The 16,688-nt window shown below is 43.5% G+C and overlaps 1 protein-coding gene across 29 annotated transcripts in view; it reads right to left on the minus strand.

Moving 5' to 3' along the window:
* obscnb (obscurin, cytoskeletal calmodulin and titin-interacting RhoGEF b) overlaps positions 1-16,688 on the minus strand; it is a 614,792-nt gene that overhangs the window by 99,849 nt on the left and 498,255 nt on the right. For 2 of the 29 annotated variants that reach the window (XM_078231837.1, XM_078231836.1), the window contains one exon: positions 12,419-16,330. The exons of the other annotated variants lie outside the window; for them this stretch is intronic. In XM_078231837.1, coding sequence (XP_078087963.1) covers positions 14,761-16,330 — 1,570 coding nt within the window. In that variant the 3' untranslated portion in view covers positions 12,419-14,760. Of the gene's footprint in view, positions 1-12,418; positions 16,331-16,688 lie in introns of those variants that run through there. 29 annotated transcript variants of the gene reach the window in all.

The raw sequence follows: 16,688 nt of genomic DNA on the forward strand, positions 1-16,688 counted from the left end.
TAGCGACGCCCATGTCCCACGAATGAATAAAAAAAAATTTGAACCTGGGTTCCCAGGGCATTAGCCTGGGTTTCTAGGTTACTCGTCAAGCAACAATATCACTGCACCACTCCCTTCCCTGAGCACCTAGAAGTAGTAGGCCAAATACATTTTGATTGATTGTCACAATTAGAAGTTATCTAAGCATAATCATTTACACTTCAATTATGTCTACTGTCTTGTCCCAGCACGGTCCTCAAGGTTTTATGAACAACCCCAATCCTTCCTTGTCCTGTGTACACCGGAACCCCCAAGTAAATTGGCAGGGAGTCAATAGTATGTGGCAGGGCCTTTGTGAGCCATATGCAAGCACTCTCCCATGCACACTGAGCCTTCTTACATAAAAGTCTCATATCTCAGTCCCTACATGGTCAAAACTGCTTGCTGGGATTCCCTTTCGCTTGTCCAGCATAGGTGACCTGTCTGTCTGCCACCCACTGACCGAATTCCCATGTAGCACCTCAGGACCTCTGACACAAGGCTTTGCTTAGTGTCAACCAGACTAGCATGGTTGTTGTGGCATTTTTCTTGCTCTCTGGCACCATTTCCCCTCCCCTTTCCACAATTACCATTGACCCCCCCACGGCATTGCATTTGACCTCCCCGCTGCTGCCCTCCAACCTGCTACCTTATCCTTTGACAATGTTCAAGTCCTTTCCTCACCTCTAGTGGAAAGGAATGTCTGAAGATGGAATTTCAACCCTGTGAGGGGCGGCACGGTAGCACAGTGGTTATCACTGCTGGTTCACAGCTCCAGGGACCTGGGTTCGAATCCTGGCTCGGGTCGCTGTCTGTGTGGAGTTTGCACATTCTCCCTGTGTCTGTGTGGGTTTCCTCCGGGTGCTCTGGTTTCCTCCCACAGTCCAAAGATGTGCGGGCTAGGTTGATTGGCCATTCTAAATTGCCCCTTAGTGTCCTGGGATGCATAGGTTAGAGGGGTTAGTGGGTAAATATGTAAATATGGATAGGGCCTGGGTGGGATTGTGGTCGGTGCAGACTCGATGGGTCGAATGGCCTCTTTCTGCACTGTAGGATTCTATGATTCCATGATTGCTGTTGAACAAACAAGTGGGATTGACTTGGGAAGAGAATTCCAAAGCAGGATCTTCAGAAGTGGAGATTGGAAACTCTCGTGGGAAGGACAAAGTTTCAGTGAGGTTGATTGGCTCACAATGTGACAAATGTCTGGGTTGGGTTATTGAGAAATTCTTGAGAGTCAGGTTTGGTTGCACCTGTCATTTATTGAGTAGAAGTGTATTTGACCACACTTTTCCTGTTAATTCACATGTACTTCATAATTACCCTGAACGTTCGAGTATAAGATACATATTGTAAGTTGTTTTATCTTTCTGATGATGTATAGTCAAGTTTATTTCTGTTTGTTCAAAAACTGTGGAATATTGTGGCTTTATTCACTTAGTAAATGTCTTGAATCTCAAATTTAATCTACTTTAAGCAAAACATTATTGGTTCCTAATTGGATATCCCCCCGCAGCCTGGGCTCTTGCCAAGGATCATAATACACATGACGCCAGGAATGTGAGCTTCCATTCATTAACAGCAATACAGATAAAGGGTGGAGAATTGAAGCAAGGATCCTTGAAGAACAGTGATACTTGTTAGGATACAGAGCCGCAGGGCTCTGTATTGGGACCTCTGCTGTTTGTGATTTATATAAATGATCTGGAAGAAGGAGTAACTGGGGTGATCAGTAAGTTTGCAGACGACACAAAACTGGCAGGACTTGCAGATAGTGAGGAACATTGTCAGAGGCTACAGAAGGATATAGATAGGCTGGAAATTTGGGCAAGGAAATGGCAGATGGAGTTCAATCCTGATAAATGCGAAGTGATGCATTTTGGTGGGAATAATGTAGGGAGGAGCTACACGATAAATGGAAGAACCATAAAGGGTGTAGAGACGCAGAGGGACCTGGGTGTGCAAGTCCACAGATCTTTGAAGGTGACGTCACAGGTGGAGAAGGTGGTGAAGAAGGCATATGGCATGCTTGCCTTTATAGGACGGGGCATAGAGTATAAGAGTTGGGGTCTGATGTTGCAGATGTATAGAACGTTGGTTCGGCCGCATTTGGAATACTGCGTCCAGTTCTGGTCGCCACACTACCAGAAGGACGTGGAGGCTTTGGAGAGAGTACAGAGGAGGTTTACCAGGATGTTGCCTGGTATGGAGGGGCTTGGTTATGAGGAGAGATTGGGGAAACTGGGGTTGTTCTCCTTGGAAAGACGGAGGATGAGGGGAGACTTAATAGAGGTGTATAAAATTATGAAAGGCATAGATAGGGTGAACGGTGGGAAGCTTTTCCCCGGGTCGGTGGTGACGTTCACGAGGGGTCATAGGTTCAAGGTGAAGGGGGGGAGGTTTAACACAGATATCAGAAGGACATATTTCACACAGAGGGTCGTGGGGGCCTGGAATGTGTTGCCGGGCAAGGTGGTGGAGGCGGACACACTGGGAACGTTTAAGACTTATCTAGACAGCTATATGAACGGAGTGGGAATGGAGGGATACAAAAGAGTGGTCTAGTCTGGACCAGGGAACGGCGCGGGCTAATTGTTCCTTGTTTCTCGTTTCAAGGCTTCATTCTATGATCATCTTGCTGGTGCCAGTACAGAGCGAGACTGCGGATAGTTGGGAACCTGTCTCGGGGGCAGGGAATTCATATGGTGTTCGTGGAAGTGGAAATGACTAGGGTTGGGAAGCATTTTCCGATCAGGGCCATTGTGATCTCCTGGACTCGTTTCGATCGCCTCAGGGGGTCGGAGAGGAATTTCCCAGATTTTTTTTCCCCATATTGGCCCTGGGGTTTTTCACTCTGGGTTTTCGCCTCTCCCTGGAGATCACATGGTCTGGAATGGGGGGGTGGGAGTGAGTTAATAGGTTGTAATGAACAAAGCATCGTAGCTGTGAGGGACAGCTCGGTGGATAGGATATTGGTATGTAGATAGGCTGGAAAATTGGGCGGGGATCCTGGATTCAGGATTCAATCCTGGACCGGGGAGCGGCGCGGGCTTGGAGGGCCGAAGGGCCTGTTCCTGTGCTGTATTGTTCTTTGTTTGTTCTTGATACCAGATCAGGAACCCAAGGCATATTATGAAGCCAAACTAGACCCCAACAATTTTTTATTTTGGCATTAGTATGAGAGTAAGATGTTTAACTCCAGGTGCGATTCTACTGACAATCTGGGGAGCTTTTATCAAAACAAACTTTATTTAACAACAGTTTAACTATAAATGAATTAGCTTAACCTTTAACAATTGAATAATACTTAAACATGACAGGATACAAGTCTTAACTGCTCAGCTATTCCTATGAGTTCCAATTCAAGCAATATTCCTTTTTCACTGAAACCCTCTCTTTAAAGTCAGTTAGCAAAACGCAGGCATACTTACTGTGATTTCGGTTACTAGTTCTGGAGCTCTCAGAGAGGTCTTTTAAGAGAGAGAGAGAGAGCCAGTGTTTTCTTCTGGCAGTCCAGGTAGCAACTCCCTCTGTTTTTAAAAGGAAACTGAAATTCTTTCTTTCCTGCAAGCTTAGCTCCTCCCACTCAGCACATGAGTCTGTCTCTGTCAATCAACCTAATCAAAATTCTACTCTGAAACTCTGGGGGAAGTAAACACAAATGCATTAGCTCTGTCTAAAATGAGTACTTTTGTTCTCCCAGCTACCAACTTAAAGGTTTTTCCTAGACAAATTGGCATCCTGCAAAACAGATCTGAATTCTAAACATACTCTTTCAAGAAACATGATATAAGTCTCTTTCTTAAAGGCACAGTATCATAGAATCGCTACAGTGCAAAAGGTAACATAGAAAATAGATGCAGGAGTAGGCCATTCGGCCCTTCGCGCCTGCACCAACATTCCATATGATCATGGCTGATCATGACTTTCAGTATCCCACTCCCACTTTCTCTTCAGACCCCTTGATCCCTTCAGCCACAAGGGCCACGTCCAGCTCCCTCTTGAACATATCTAACAAACTGGCCCCAACAGCTTTCTGTGGTAGAGAATTCCACAGGTTCACAACTCTCTTAGGGAAGAAGTTCTTCCTCACCTCAGTCCTGTCTTAGGTTGTGACCCCTAGTTCTGTACTTCCCCAACATCGGGAACATTCTTCCCTCATCTAGTCTGTCCAGTCTCATCAGGATTTTACATGTTTCTATGAGATCCCCTCTCATTCTTCTAAATTCCAGTGAGTACAAGCCCAGTTAATCCAGTCTCTCTTCATATATCAGTCTGTCATTCCAGGAATCAGTCTGGTGAACCTTCGCTGGATTCCCTCAATAGCAAGAGTGTCCTTCCTCAGACTAGAAGACCAAAACTGCATACAACACTCAAGGCGTGGCCTCACCAAGACCCTGTATAACTGCAGCAAGACATCTTTACGCTTATACTCAAATCCTCTTGCTGTGAAGGCCAGCATGCTATTAGCTTTCCTCACTGCCTGCTGTACCTGCATGCCAACCTTCAGCAACTTCCTTCCTGTTTTTGCTACTAAAGTGGATAACCTCACATTTATCCACATTATATTGCATTTGCCAAGTATTTGCCCACTCAGCCAGCCGGTCCAAGTCACCCTGCAGCCTCTTAGTATCCTCCTCACAGCACACACTGCCACCCAGCTTAGCGTCGTCTGCAAATTTGGAGATATTGCATTCCATTCCTTTGTCCAAATCATCAATGTATATTGTGAATAGCTGGGATCCCAGCACTGAACCTTGCAGTACCCCACTTGTCACTGACTGCCACTCTGAAAAGGACCCTTTTATTCCCACTCTGCTTCCTGTTTGCCAACCAGTTCTCTATCTACGTCAATACATTACCCCCAATACCATGAGCTTTAATTTTGCTCACTAATCACTTGTGCGGGACCTTGTCAAAAACCTTCTGAAAGTCCAGACATACAACATCCACTGGTTCAGCGTTGTCCACTCGACTGGTCACATCCTCAAAAAATTCCAGAAGATTTATCAAACACGATTTTCCTTTAGTGAATCCATGCTGACTTGGACCGGTCCTGTCACTGCTTTCCAAATGCTCATTAATTGTTGCCTTAATAATTGACTCCAGTATTTTCCTCACCACCGATGTCAGGCTAACCGGTCTATAATTCCCCGTTTTCTCTCAACTCTCCATTTTTAAAAAGTGGGGTTACATTAGCTACCCTCCAATCCACTGGAACTCTTCCAAAGTCTATAGACTGCTGGAAAATGAAATGATCATCAATGCATCCACTATTTCTCGGGCCACTTTCTTGAGTACTCTGAGATGCAGAGCATCAGGCCCCAGGGATTTATCGGGTTTTAATCCCAGCAATTTCCCCAATACAATTTCCTGACTAATAAGGATTTTCTCCAATTCCTCCTTCATGCTAGACCCTCTGTCCCCGAGTATTTATAGAATCATGGAATCTACAGTGCAGAAGGAGGTCATTTGGCCCGTCGTGTCTGCATTGACAATAATCCCACGCAGGCCCTATCCCGATAACCCCGTGTATTTGTGTCCTCCTCAATGAAGACAGATCTAAAGTATTTGTTCAGCTGGTCTGCCATCTCTTTGGTGCCCATTATAAATTCACCTGATTCTAAGGGACCCATATTTGTCTTCATCAGTCTTTTTCTCTTCACATTTCTATATCACATCTAAGGAGGCCAGTCGGCCCATTGTGTTTGCACCAATTCTCCAACAGAGCATCCCACCCAGGCCCAATCACCGTAACCCCATGTATTTACCCTGCTAATACTCCCACCCTACACATCTTGGGACACTAAGGGGCAATTTTAGCAAAGCCAATCCACCTAATGTGCACATCTTTGAACTGTGGTAGAAAACCGGAGCACTCAGAGGAAACCTATACAGACACGGGAAGAATGTGCAAAATCCACACAGTCACCCAAGGCTGCAATTGAACCAGGTCCCTGGTGCTGAGAGGCAGCAGTGCCACCGTGCTGTCCTAAACTTCACTGTTCATTCACTGGTGATAGGAGTTGATCTGTTCCGAGTTGCATTTTTGGAAAAAGATGAGCAGCTCAACTCAGACCTCACTGGACTGCCATGTTATAGAAAGTGTAGCAGACCACCACAATGCACGGACCCTTGTAGGATATTACTGCAGGGTGTCACACGACCAGTCCAGGCCTGCTCAATAAAGCCCTTGTGAGCAGATGCCTTTGGTTGTAGTGCCTCTCTGTCATAAAGAGGTAAGTAGTCATCTCTTCAAAGTTAAGCCTTGTCCCTTAGAATCCATCCATGGAGTTTGGGAGGGAGACTGAAGAATATAGCTATAGCATAGGTCAGCCTGTACTGCAGAGGATGAAGTTATGGCAGCTGACAGGAAATTCAATGCACTTACGCAGATCACAAGGAATAGGAGCATTTCTCCCACGCACCTGGACTGCCATTCCATAAGATTGTGGCTGATCTGATTGTGGCCTTCATCCAGTAACCCTTAACTCCCTTGTTGATCTAACATCTATCTAACCCGCCTTATATTGGCTCCCAGAAATCCATTATATTTGTTTAAATACCTGAGCTACAGAGAAAACATTGCTAGATTGATACCTGTGGTTCTCTGATCTCTGCTGTCAACTTCATAATATTTACACATGGTTAATTGGTTTCAGGGGCTTGTGGTTTCTGTTATTGATTCTTTAAAGGGTCTGGATGATTGACACTTTTATTGCCCTGTAGTGAAATGACTTTTTTAACATAGTGGAAAGTCACGAATTAATGACTTTTTCTTAAAGCTTGTTTTGATTTGATTTATTATTGTCACATGTATTAGTATACAGTGAAAAGTATTGTTTCTTGCACGCTATACAGACAAAACATACTGTTCACTTGTTTTACATATCCTACAGTTGCTATAAGATTAATTGTTTCTATACAATGTATAGTGGGTCAATGGGCATGAAGATGCTCTCGGTTAGAGGCATAGATGCATGAGGAGCTTTGGGAAGGGTTGGTGGAGGGGCATAGCTTGGCATGGGGGCATGAAGAGGACCTTTTTTACCCACTGTTCAAAAGGTGCCCTCATGCCGACTTTCGTTCATGGATCTTCAAAAGCCTGGCCCAATTTCATGAAAATTGCGGAGAAGAATCTCTGCAATGGAGCTAACCAGGTTGGGAGTGCTTGGGGTGTGGGCTTTTGACCTGAACCAGCCTGCGCCCTTTAAAGGCCTGAAATCAGACACTCTGGGAATGGGGTCAGAAATCCAGTAAGTGGGACCAAGCAGCATTTTTTAAAGGGCTATCAAGTCATCCCGACTTGGTGAAAATCTACCCCATTTCTCTGTAATGGCTATCATATCATACTCAGTTATTTCTCTTTGTGCTATCAATTCATTCATCTTGTTCTGAATATTGTCTGCATTCAGATAAGGAGCCTTTAATCTTGTCCTTCATTCTTTTTGATCTAATTTGCAGACTTAACCCAAATTGAAACTCATTTCCCCCACACCAATCTTTGAGCTAATTCATTCAACTCTCCAAACTTAGTTACCCGATACCAACTTTCTCGTGGATCAGTAATCTGCTGATTACCTTTGTGGCTCTGCTTTATAATTTAGCCCTTGGCTGCTCATACTCCCTCAGCAGAACATCTTATCCATTTGAGTGGGAGGGGAAAAATCCAGTTGTCGAGTCTGCCTACCCAGGCAGACTCGACAACTGGATTTTTCCCCTCCCACTCAAAGTTCCTCTCCAGTCCCGAGATTTCCTGACACTAGACAGGCAACCAAACCTTTGGGACTCACTCTCTGCTGCACAGAAAAGTGTCTTCCCCCCTAACTATATTGTTCCCAGTACAACCAGGTTTCTTTTCCCTCCCCCCCTGCTTGAATGATTCCCAGTGCCGTGGTCAGTTGCCTCATCCTTTTTCCAGTTCCTGCTCTCCTGTACCCAAGTTTCAAGAACCTCGAACTTGTTGGACAATTGCAAGAGCAATATTGCTACCTTCTGGATCGCTATACCCGCCTCACTTGAAGTCACATCTTCCTGTCCCTGATCACGAAGCAAATATGAAGTACCTATTCTAAGGAGTGTGATGGCCTCCAGGACAAAGAGTCCAGGTAACTTTCCCACTCCCTGATGCATTGCAGTGTCTGAAGATGAAGTGCAGCTCATCAACTCAGAGATGAAGTTATTAAGCTGCAGATGCTTACTGCAGGTGTGGTTATCATGGATCGCATTGGTGGCCATTCGGTCCCATTTGCCTCAGCTGCAACATCACCTGCCCTGCCATCTTTATTATGTTTAATTTAACTAATGAGATTTCAAGTTTAGAGATATGACTCAACTGTTGTCTATACTTATAACAAGTAGCTTAACTAGTTAAACTATATATTTAATGCAACACATATATTCCCCAGTAACAATTTAAGCTGTTGTCTGCTGTTCAGAAGGATAAAGGCCGGGATTCTCCCAAAAAAAAAACTTAAGTGATCAACAGGTGGGAAAACGAGTGAATTTGTACAGGGCTGTGGAGTATTATGTGTTGTTTTGATCTTCCTTAACTAATGAAAGATGGGGGGAATCCTACCAAAAAACGGTAAGAGTGTTGCTTCTGGCACAGGTTCATTTTCTCTCCAGATCTTACAACACTGCCTAAAAAAATCAAGAGGGTGTGTTTCATGCTGTCATGCAGGGGGGCGGGACCTCAATACGCCAGCCAACCCGGCTGCACTGCCAGACCATGTCCCTCTCCCTGAGGGCTATACTTACCTTTATGCCCTGGGGAGACCCCCATGACAGGTTCATGTCCAGATAAACCTGTTGTAAACTGCACCGACGTGACGTCACCTGGCGAGGGTTAATGTATGGTGAGGGGGCGGGTTAATGATATTAAAATCCATTCATATTCATATAAAGCACGTTTGTGTCTGTTATGAGTGTAAACTTCATGATGTCGGCGTCAAGGGGTGGGAAGATTCGAGATCATGATCTCGCTGACGATATCTGTGACTTTTGGATCTTAAGCCCCCGCCGGCATTTGCACGGACGGCAAACGTGGGCTCAAGATCACCCGATAGTTTACATAGAGGGAATGCAACAAAGGGTCAACAAACTAATTCCTGGGATGGAGGGATTATCATGTGAGGTGATCTCATTCAGACATACAAAGTTTTTACAGGGCTTGACAGAGATGATGCAGGAAGGATGTTTCCCCTAGCTAGGGGTCTAGAACCAGGGAACACAGTCTCATTATAAGGGGCAGACCACGTCGAACTGAGATGAGGAGGATTTCTTCATTCAAAGGGTGGTGAATCTTTGGAACTTTCTGTCCCAGAGGGTTCTGTGGGGTCAGTCATTGAACATGTTCAAGATTGAGATTGATAAGATTTATACATCAGGGGGTACAGGGATAGTGCAGGAAAATGGTGTGGAAGTAGAAAATCTCATCAAATGGCAGAGTGGGCTCAAAGGTCTGAATGGCCTACTCCTGTTTCTATTTAGAGTAGAATCTCTACTGTGCAGGAGGTGGCCATTTGGCCCATCGAGCCCGCACTGACAACAATCCTCACCCAGGCCCTATCCCCGTAATCCCCCGCATTGACCCCGCTGAGCCCCCTGACACGACGGGGCTATTTAGCATGGGCAATCAACTTAACCCGCACATCTTTGGAGTGTGGGAGAAAATCGGGGAGCCTGGAAAAACCCACGCAGACATGGGGAGAGTGTGCAAACACCACACAGACAGTCACCCAAGGCCGGAATTGAACCTGGATCCCAAATGTTGTGAGGCAGCAATGCTAACCACTGTGCCATTGTGTTCTTATGAAGAATATCACCAGGTGGTCAACTGGTGCCTTGAAGGCCAAATGGGTGAAATCGATGTCCTCCACCAGGGCAATCCAGAGATGGATGCCCTTTGCGTCTGTGAGACCCCATCTATCTGCAGTTAAATATACTGCCCAGCACTTGCAAACAAGGCATCAGTGACCTACAGGATGAAATGGTGTGCAGCCATTTGTTAGGTGCCAAGAAGATCCACAATTGGTCCTTGGAAAGATCTAGTGGCGAACATTTAATAGACCACAGTGACTCTGGCAGCCACTGGCTGGGCATGGTGAGCAGTGCCGTGAGCTGTAAAGTCTCCAGCTATGACACATGTATCATAAGTCTGTATAAATAGGCACAGTCTATTGAGGCACTGGTTCTCCGACATGTCCAGGTAGCTTCATCTTCAGCGGTAGATTCGATGTTGAGGTTATGACACCCTTAACCTTTCTGCTCCTTGTCCTTCTCCACTGCCCTCCTCACATATGTGCCTGTGCATCTCCCACTGGGAATGTTGATCCTCATCACCACTGGCCCAAAATCTGAGTATTGCACTCTGATTGTCAGCTAGTGGTGTCCTTGCACTCAGTTAGACTCCCAATAATGTTTGGAGGTCTTCTCTTATGCCCCCCAACCAACTTCCACTGTCAAGAGGATGATGAACACCCCCGCCCCCCCCCGCAACCTCAAACCTAATGGCACCGATGTGCCAATGGCTGAGACCCTTTCCAGCAAGGAAAATCTCTTCGTTGAAGTTTGTACAAAAATTAAACTAATTGAAGACCGGCTGCTTATTGACCTCTCGAATACCCCCGATCTAAAGAGAGTTGCACCAATGAAGGCTCCTGAACCGCTTATAGATTTCAGCTCTCCTCTCATAAAGCTGAGCCTTTTATGGACTCTTCTATGTTGATGGTGTGAGAAAGACCGGGGGTGGGGGGGGAGGGGGGGGGTGATTCTCCCAAAAACGTTCTAAGTGCTGAATTTGCAGGAAAACTGGTGTAAGTCACGATTGTTTTTTCAGTGGGAGTTCAGAGTCAAATCTCCCACACTCTGTGCGATGCAGAGGTCACAATCGTGAATATCATTAAAAGCTCGGGAGCGGGGCCTATTCACACCAGAGTCTGACAGTTCGGGAACTCTGAGCATGCGCTTTGGCTCCACACTCTCAGCCTGCAGTTTGCTGACCAGCTCGATCATTGGCCAGCCCGGGACTCCCGCAGTGCTGCCCCTCCAGCCCACCGCATGGCCTGATCGCGGCCCCCACGAGCATTTTCCGAACCTCCCCTCCGTTTCGGAGCACCCCGGTCTTCAGCCCCACCCCCCAACCCCGCCCCACGGGAGGCAGACCTCCTAGCGGACTACTCCCCCCAGCCCACCCCGATTACTGGTCTCCCTCCAGCCCCATCCGATCCCGATGGCTGAGTGGTAGCGGGACCCCCCAGTTCCACTGATCGCCCTAAGGCCCGCCCCCTAGGCTCCACCCCCTTGGCATTGCCCCATAACTGTGCCAAGGTCCCCCTGGACATGGGCACTTTGCCCTTGGGCAGTGTCAGGTGGCACAGAGTGCTATTGGGCCCTGTGGCTTCAGTACTGCGCCCAATAATAACATTTAAATGACATAAAAATAAGATTAAAATTATTTACCTGCTGGTCCTGCCAGTTTCCAACATTGTCCCCACCGCGCTGGATATTCGGCGCTGGGAGATGCAAGCGCATTGGGAACACATGTGCGAATCCCGCAAATCAGCCCACACACGATTCTCGGACCGACACGTTAAATCGCCCCCTAGGTCCCTGCGATGTTGCCACATCCATGCACCTGGTCTGCCCCTGATCCAGTGTCCAACCTAAAAACCCCGCCAAAATTTCAAACTGAAGCACTGCTGCTTCACAGCTCCAGGGACCTGGGTTCGATTCCCGGCTTGGGTCACTGTCTGTGTGGAGTTTGCACATTCTCCTCGTGTCTGCGTGGGTTTCCTCCGGGTGCTCCGGTTTCCTCCCACAGTCCAAAGATGTGCAGGAAAGGTTGATTGGCCATGTTAAAATAGCCCCTTAGTGTCCTGGGATGCGTAGATTAGAGGGATTAGTGGGTAAAATATGCAGGGATATGGGGGTAGGGCCTGGGTGGGATTGTGGTCGGTGCAGACTCGATGGGCCGAATGGCCTCTTTCTGTACTGTAGGGTTTCTATGATTTCTATGACCCTCAAAGAACTCTTTAACTACTTTAATTTGTGTCACTGCATAATTGGGTGGGCTCTCTTATCCTGAGGAACAGCATGGGAAACTGGCACCTAATGATGCTATTTTTAGTGCCTGTCTGACTCTGCTTAAAACCATGCCCGTGGTTGCTACATTTGATAATAAACAATAATGCATACACTTTTAGAAAGGCTAAGACTCACTTAAAAAGATAGAGACTTGGATAATCTGAACTTTTTTTTCAGTTTCATTTCAAATTAAACTTTTAACCCAAGCACGAAGCTCTATTTGTCTTTGTGGAATGTCCTTTTCAAGTCATTTCCTGCAGATGCTATACATATATTTTATGTATATTTAAAGTTAACTTAGATGACAAGTTCATTGCAGAAACTAGACTTTATTAAGGGGTTCAAAAATGCCACACAGAAATTAGGAGACACACTTCGGTTTTTTTTATACACTATGTATATCTAAAAAAATATTATCCCCTTACAAAACAATCAAGTAAGTATGCACCAAACATTTAATGCTGTTTTAAACACTGTACAAGATACATTACTTAATATATTTGAAGATACCAGTTTGTCAAAGATAATGTATATTGCACAAATTTCTTTTCACAATGCAGTACAGTCATGGCTGTTGTACATTTTCTTTTAAATAACCTTTTAATTTTTGTTTGCTGTAAGGTTTCAATATTTGCAAATGTTGGCGTGCTAATAAGTTTCATATGGCAATCTGTCTGCTGGAGCTCACCATTTGTAAGCTGGCATTTTTTGAAGTAATTCAATATTCATATTGCATTAAAATCCTAGGTCTTTTAATGCCCCCCCAAAAACACAACTGTATTAATACACACCACCACATTTCCTTTCAACAATCCACTGCATGGAGAATACACACATCAAAATGTGCTGCACATCCTGCACTTAACTCACATTGGTGAAATAAATTATAACCCAGTTCAAACCTCCCATTACAAATTTTTTAACTATCCACCTGACTGTAGAACTCAGCACTATTTCTTACTTCAACCTGAACAATATTAGGAATAATGAAATGAAATTTAAAACAGGAAAGTAGGTGAACAAATAAATGCATCATAAACTAATTTCAGTCTTTAAATTAAAATATGAATCATCCAAGTAATTAAAAGGAATTTAAATATTAAAGCCTTCAATAAGTCACTTCCTTAACAAGACAAAGAGATTACTTTTTCTGCAAAGGCCAGTGACCACAAGTATATGTTTTGAAAAAAAAAACAGTCAGCAAACAAACACTTCAAATGTCAGCCTGCAGCTCTCTTCCAAAAATGTCACCTACTGCTGCATAGAATCATGTTCTATTTTTCATCTACTTCCTTTCAGCTCTTCCACAAAATGTTGTAAAAACGCACAACAGAAACTTTAGTATCAATGGATCCAATTAGTTTTCTTCTGCTGTATACGTGCACATTTTATAAAGAGCACAATATCATAAATCATTCAGATAGCATTATGGAAGTTACATGTTGACATCTAAACAGATGGAAGGATCCTTAATGCATAAACATTCAAGATTGCAACACACTTCCCAGTCTCTAGAATAAATTGGGAGAAAATAAATAAAATAATATTGATCAGAAGACTAGTTTCGGGAGTAAGTTTTCTATGGCCTGTAATGTCAGTCATTTTGGAAAACAGTCTGCTATTTTGATCATATCAGACACAAGTCCTATGGCCACGGACAAGTATAAGGATATTCTATGCTAACTAAAATTTTCCACACCACATTAATTGTTATTATCTAATATTTCTGTACTCTGGTTATCTTCTTCCCCTTATTTTGATTCTTTTGAAAAATTGGGGACAACAAATATATTATCGGACGTTCTGTGGCAAACAATATCAGCAAAAAAGTGCATGTCTGTCTTATAGCTTGAGCAACATTAGTCTAAAATGGTTGAATTCCCCAACCCACTAACATCCTTCCATTATGCAATCCATAAGAGGAATTCTCAATAATGTCAGTAGAACTGTGATGAAATTGTTGCAAAAATACAAAATTGAGTTCCACATGCTACAAGTTTTTTTCTTAGCAAGATTTAATATTCAATCCACAAGGGCAACAAAAGATCGTCTGTTACCAAATCAGCAAAATTGTCTGCCAAATCAGCAATATCAGGACAAAAGTTTCAAAACAAAATGTTCCAATGATTGATATGACATGTAGAATAAGTCACTGTAGTTTCACTTTGAAAACACAAAGTAATTCTTATTCTTTGAAATTAGGCATTTTAAGGGTGCATGACAATGTCAGCAGCATCTTTGTATCCTCCAGCATTTTTGATCATACTGGCATTAAATCAAGAAGTCACAGTGATGATAACACACTTATTGAAACTGAGTCAGTTTGTCTGTAGTCTGTTATGCAATGTTAAAGACCCAACTAAAGAGAGAACATTTGAATGATTTTTAATTTATATTTCTTGGAAAACGAATACCTTTGAAGAAGACCGCATGATATCCTATAAATTATTAATAACATATTGATGTTTATTATCAATTTGGAAGTCCAATAAGTTTTATTGAAACTTTTGCATTATTTGGAATAGTGAGCACTGACTTTATTAGAAGTTCTTCTAAATGTTCTCCCTTAAGACTAGAAATACTTTATAAATTACATTTTCTTTTTCATTGTTATATTTCATCTTAAACTCGGCGTGTTGCTCCCTCATCACAAGATTATTTTTGAAGTTTATCATGTTTACTTTTGCTGGGCTCCTCTGGTGGGTCTTTCTTATTGATATGTAAAGTGACAGTTTCTCCATAGTTAAGAGTTCTTGTAGAAACTTCAGTTTTAAAGCTTGGCTGTCCACTGTCCACAGAACACTGCACTTCAGTACAAAAAGATGTTTTTAATTCAAATGGTGGTTTCTTCTCTGTTGCTGTTGAGGAGTGGATGACTGATTCAGTACACGATCCACTGACATGCACTGATAAATTTGACGGCCCCATTGAATGCATTTCTCTTACTCGAGATGTTGACATGAACATGCCTCCAGGGCGTTGATCGCCAAACTGATGCAAATAACTTGGTTTCACCTTAGGAACAACTGGTCTCCCAACATTAAGTAAAACTGGTTTGCCGATTGTAGGTTCATTTATTTCTGCCTGTAGAACAGAAATTTCACATGGCTCCCTGGAACTAGCAGCTGATGGAAAATCTTGGTCAACTGAATCCTCACACTTGTACGTTTCTCCTTGAGCGGGAATGTAGTCTTCAAGGTCTTCCAAAGTCAATAACTTGCCATTATGAGTCAAAATTTTGGTGTCCCTGTTTACTAGGTCATCATCACTGGATTCAGGGGGTTCATCAATAATGACATGTTCATCTTCTGTGTCTATTTCTTCTTCATGCTCTGGCTTGAATTCCTCTGTTTCATCATCTGAAATATCCAATGGGAGATCCACAACCGCCAAAGGAGATGTTGTTTTAATATCAGATAGATTTTTGAAGGATAGGTGTTCATCATCCATAGGTTCAGGTGTTTCAAAACTTAACATAATTGTTTCACCTACATGTGCAACAAGTGGTGTTTCCACTTCCAGTAGCTGGGTATTAGATTTGCATTGATCTTCAGTTACACTTGGCTGAATATTGTATTTGTTCAATTCATGAGCAGATACATTGTCAGAAGCACCAGCAAAGTGATCTAATATACAGTCAGGATTAATGTTTTCTGATGTGATGGGTTCAAATTCTGTGGTAGTCTCAGGTTCACAGACAAGAGACTGAATATCTACATTGTTTAGATTTTCTTCTGAAATAGAAGATCGCATTTGTTCCACCAGATTATTATTTGAGTTGTTTATGTTAGGATCAATCTTTAGAGGTCGCTTAGGTCTTGGACTTGAAGATCTATGTCTCACCTGTCTTTGCTCAGATAAAGTCCGAGTAGAAGGGGAGGCTGACCTTTTCCTTTCAGGTTTTGTGCTTTGCTTAACTTTGAATTCAATCACTTCTTCAACTTCTATCCAGCTTGGTTTGTGTTCTTTAGTTTCTACAAAAATATGTCTCGCAGCTGCGCCTTGTTCTTCCGGTTCTGTTATCATAACTGCAGGAATGGGTGGCTTTCTCATGGGGGTTTCTCTGGGTTCAGACTGAAACTTAGGAGTTGGTCTCTTGGGTCTAGCTGAGAAAGGTATTTCTGGTATTGTTTCCTGTGGTCTTGGGGATCTTGCAGGTGAGGTACTTGAAGGTGTCCGCCGTTTAACCTTTGGGCTTTTGACTACTGTTGTAATAGTCTCCTCACTAATCATGAAAAAACGTTTTAACAATTTAATCATCAGAAGGGTCCCATTGTCCGCACTGTACAAAATGCTTCATTAGCTCCAATACAGACAGGCTTTGGATTAGTTGGTGAGCAAAGCAATCTTAAGTATCAGTTAGATGCAATACATTTTACCACGTGTCAATGCACAGCAGTCATGTTAAAAACGATACAGCGAATAAAAAAAAGGTGCTTCTTCATCAAATCTGCATCTTTTTCATTTTCGGTACAAACGCTGACATGCATGTTCAACCCAAATCAGTCAGACATAATGTCAGTGGTAACTTATTCATTCTGTTAAATTACACTCTGGCAGTAATTTAAAATTGCTGTTTTAAC

This window comes from Mustelus asterias, chromosome 2 (assembly GCF_964213995.1).
Source record: "Mustelus asterias chromosome 2, sMusAst1.hap1.1, whole genome shotgun sequence".
Lineage (NCBI taxonomy): Eukaryota > Metazoa > Chordata > Chondrichthyes > Carcharhiniformes > Triakidae > Mustelus > Mustelus asterias.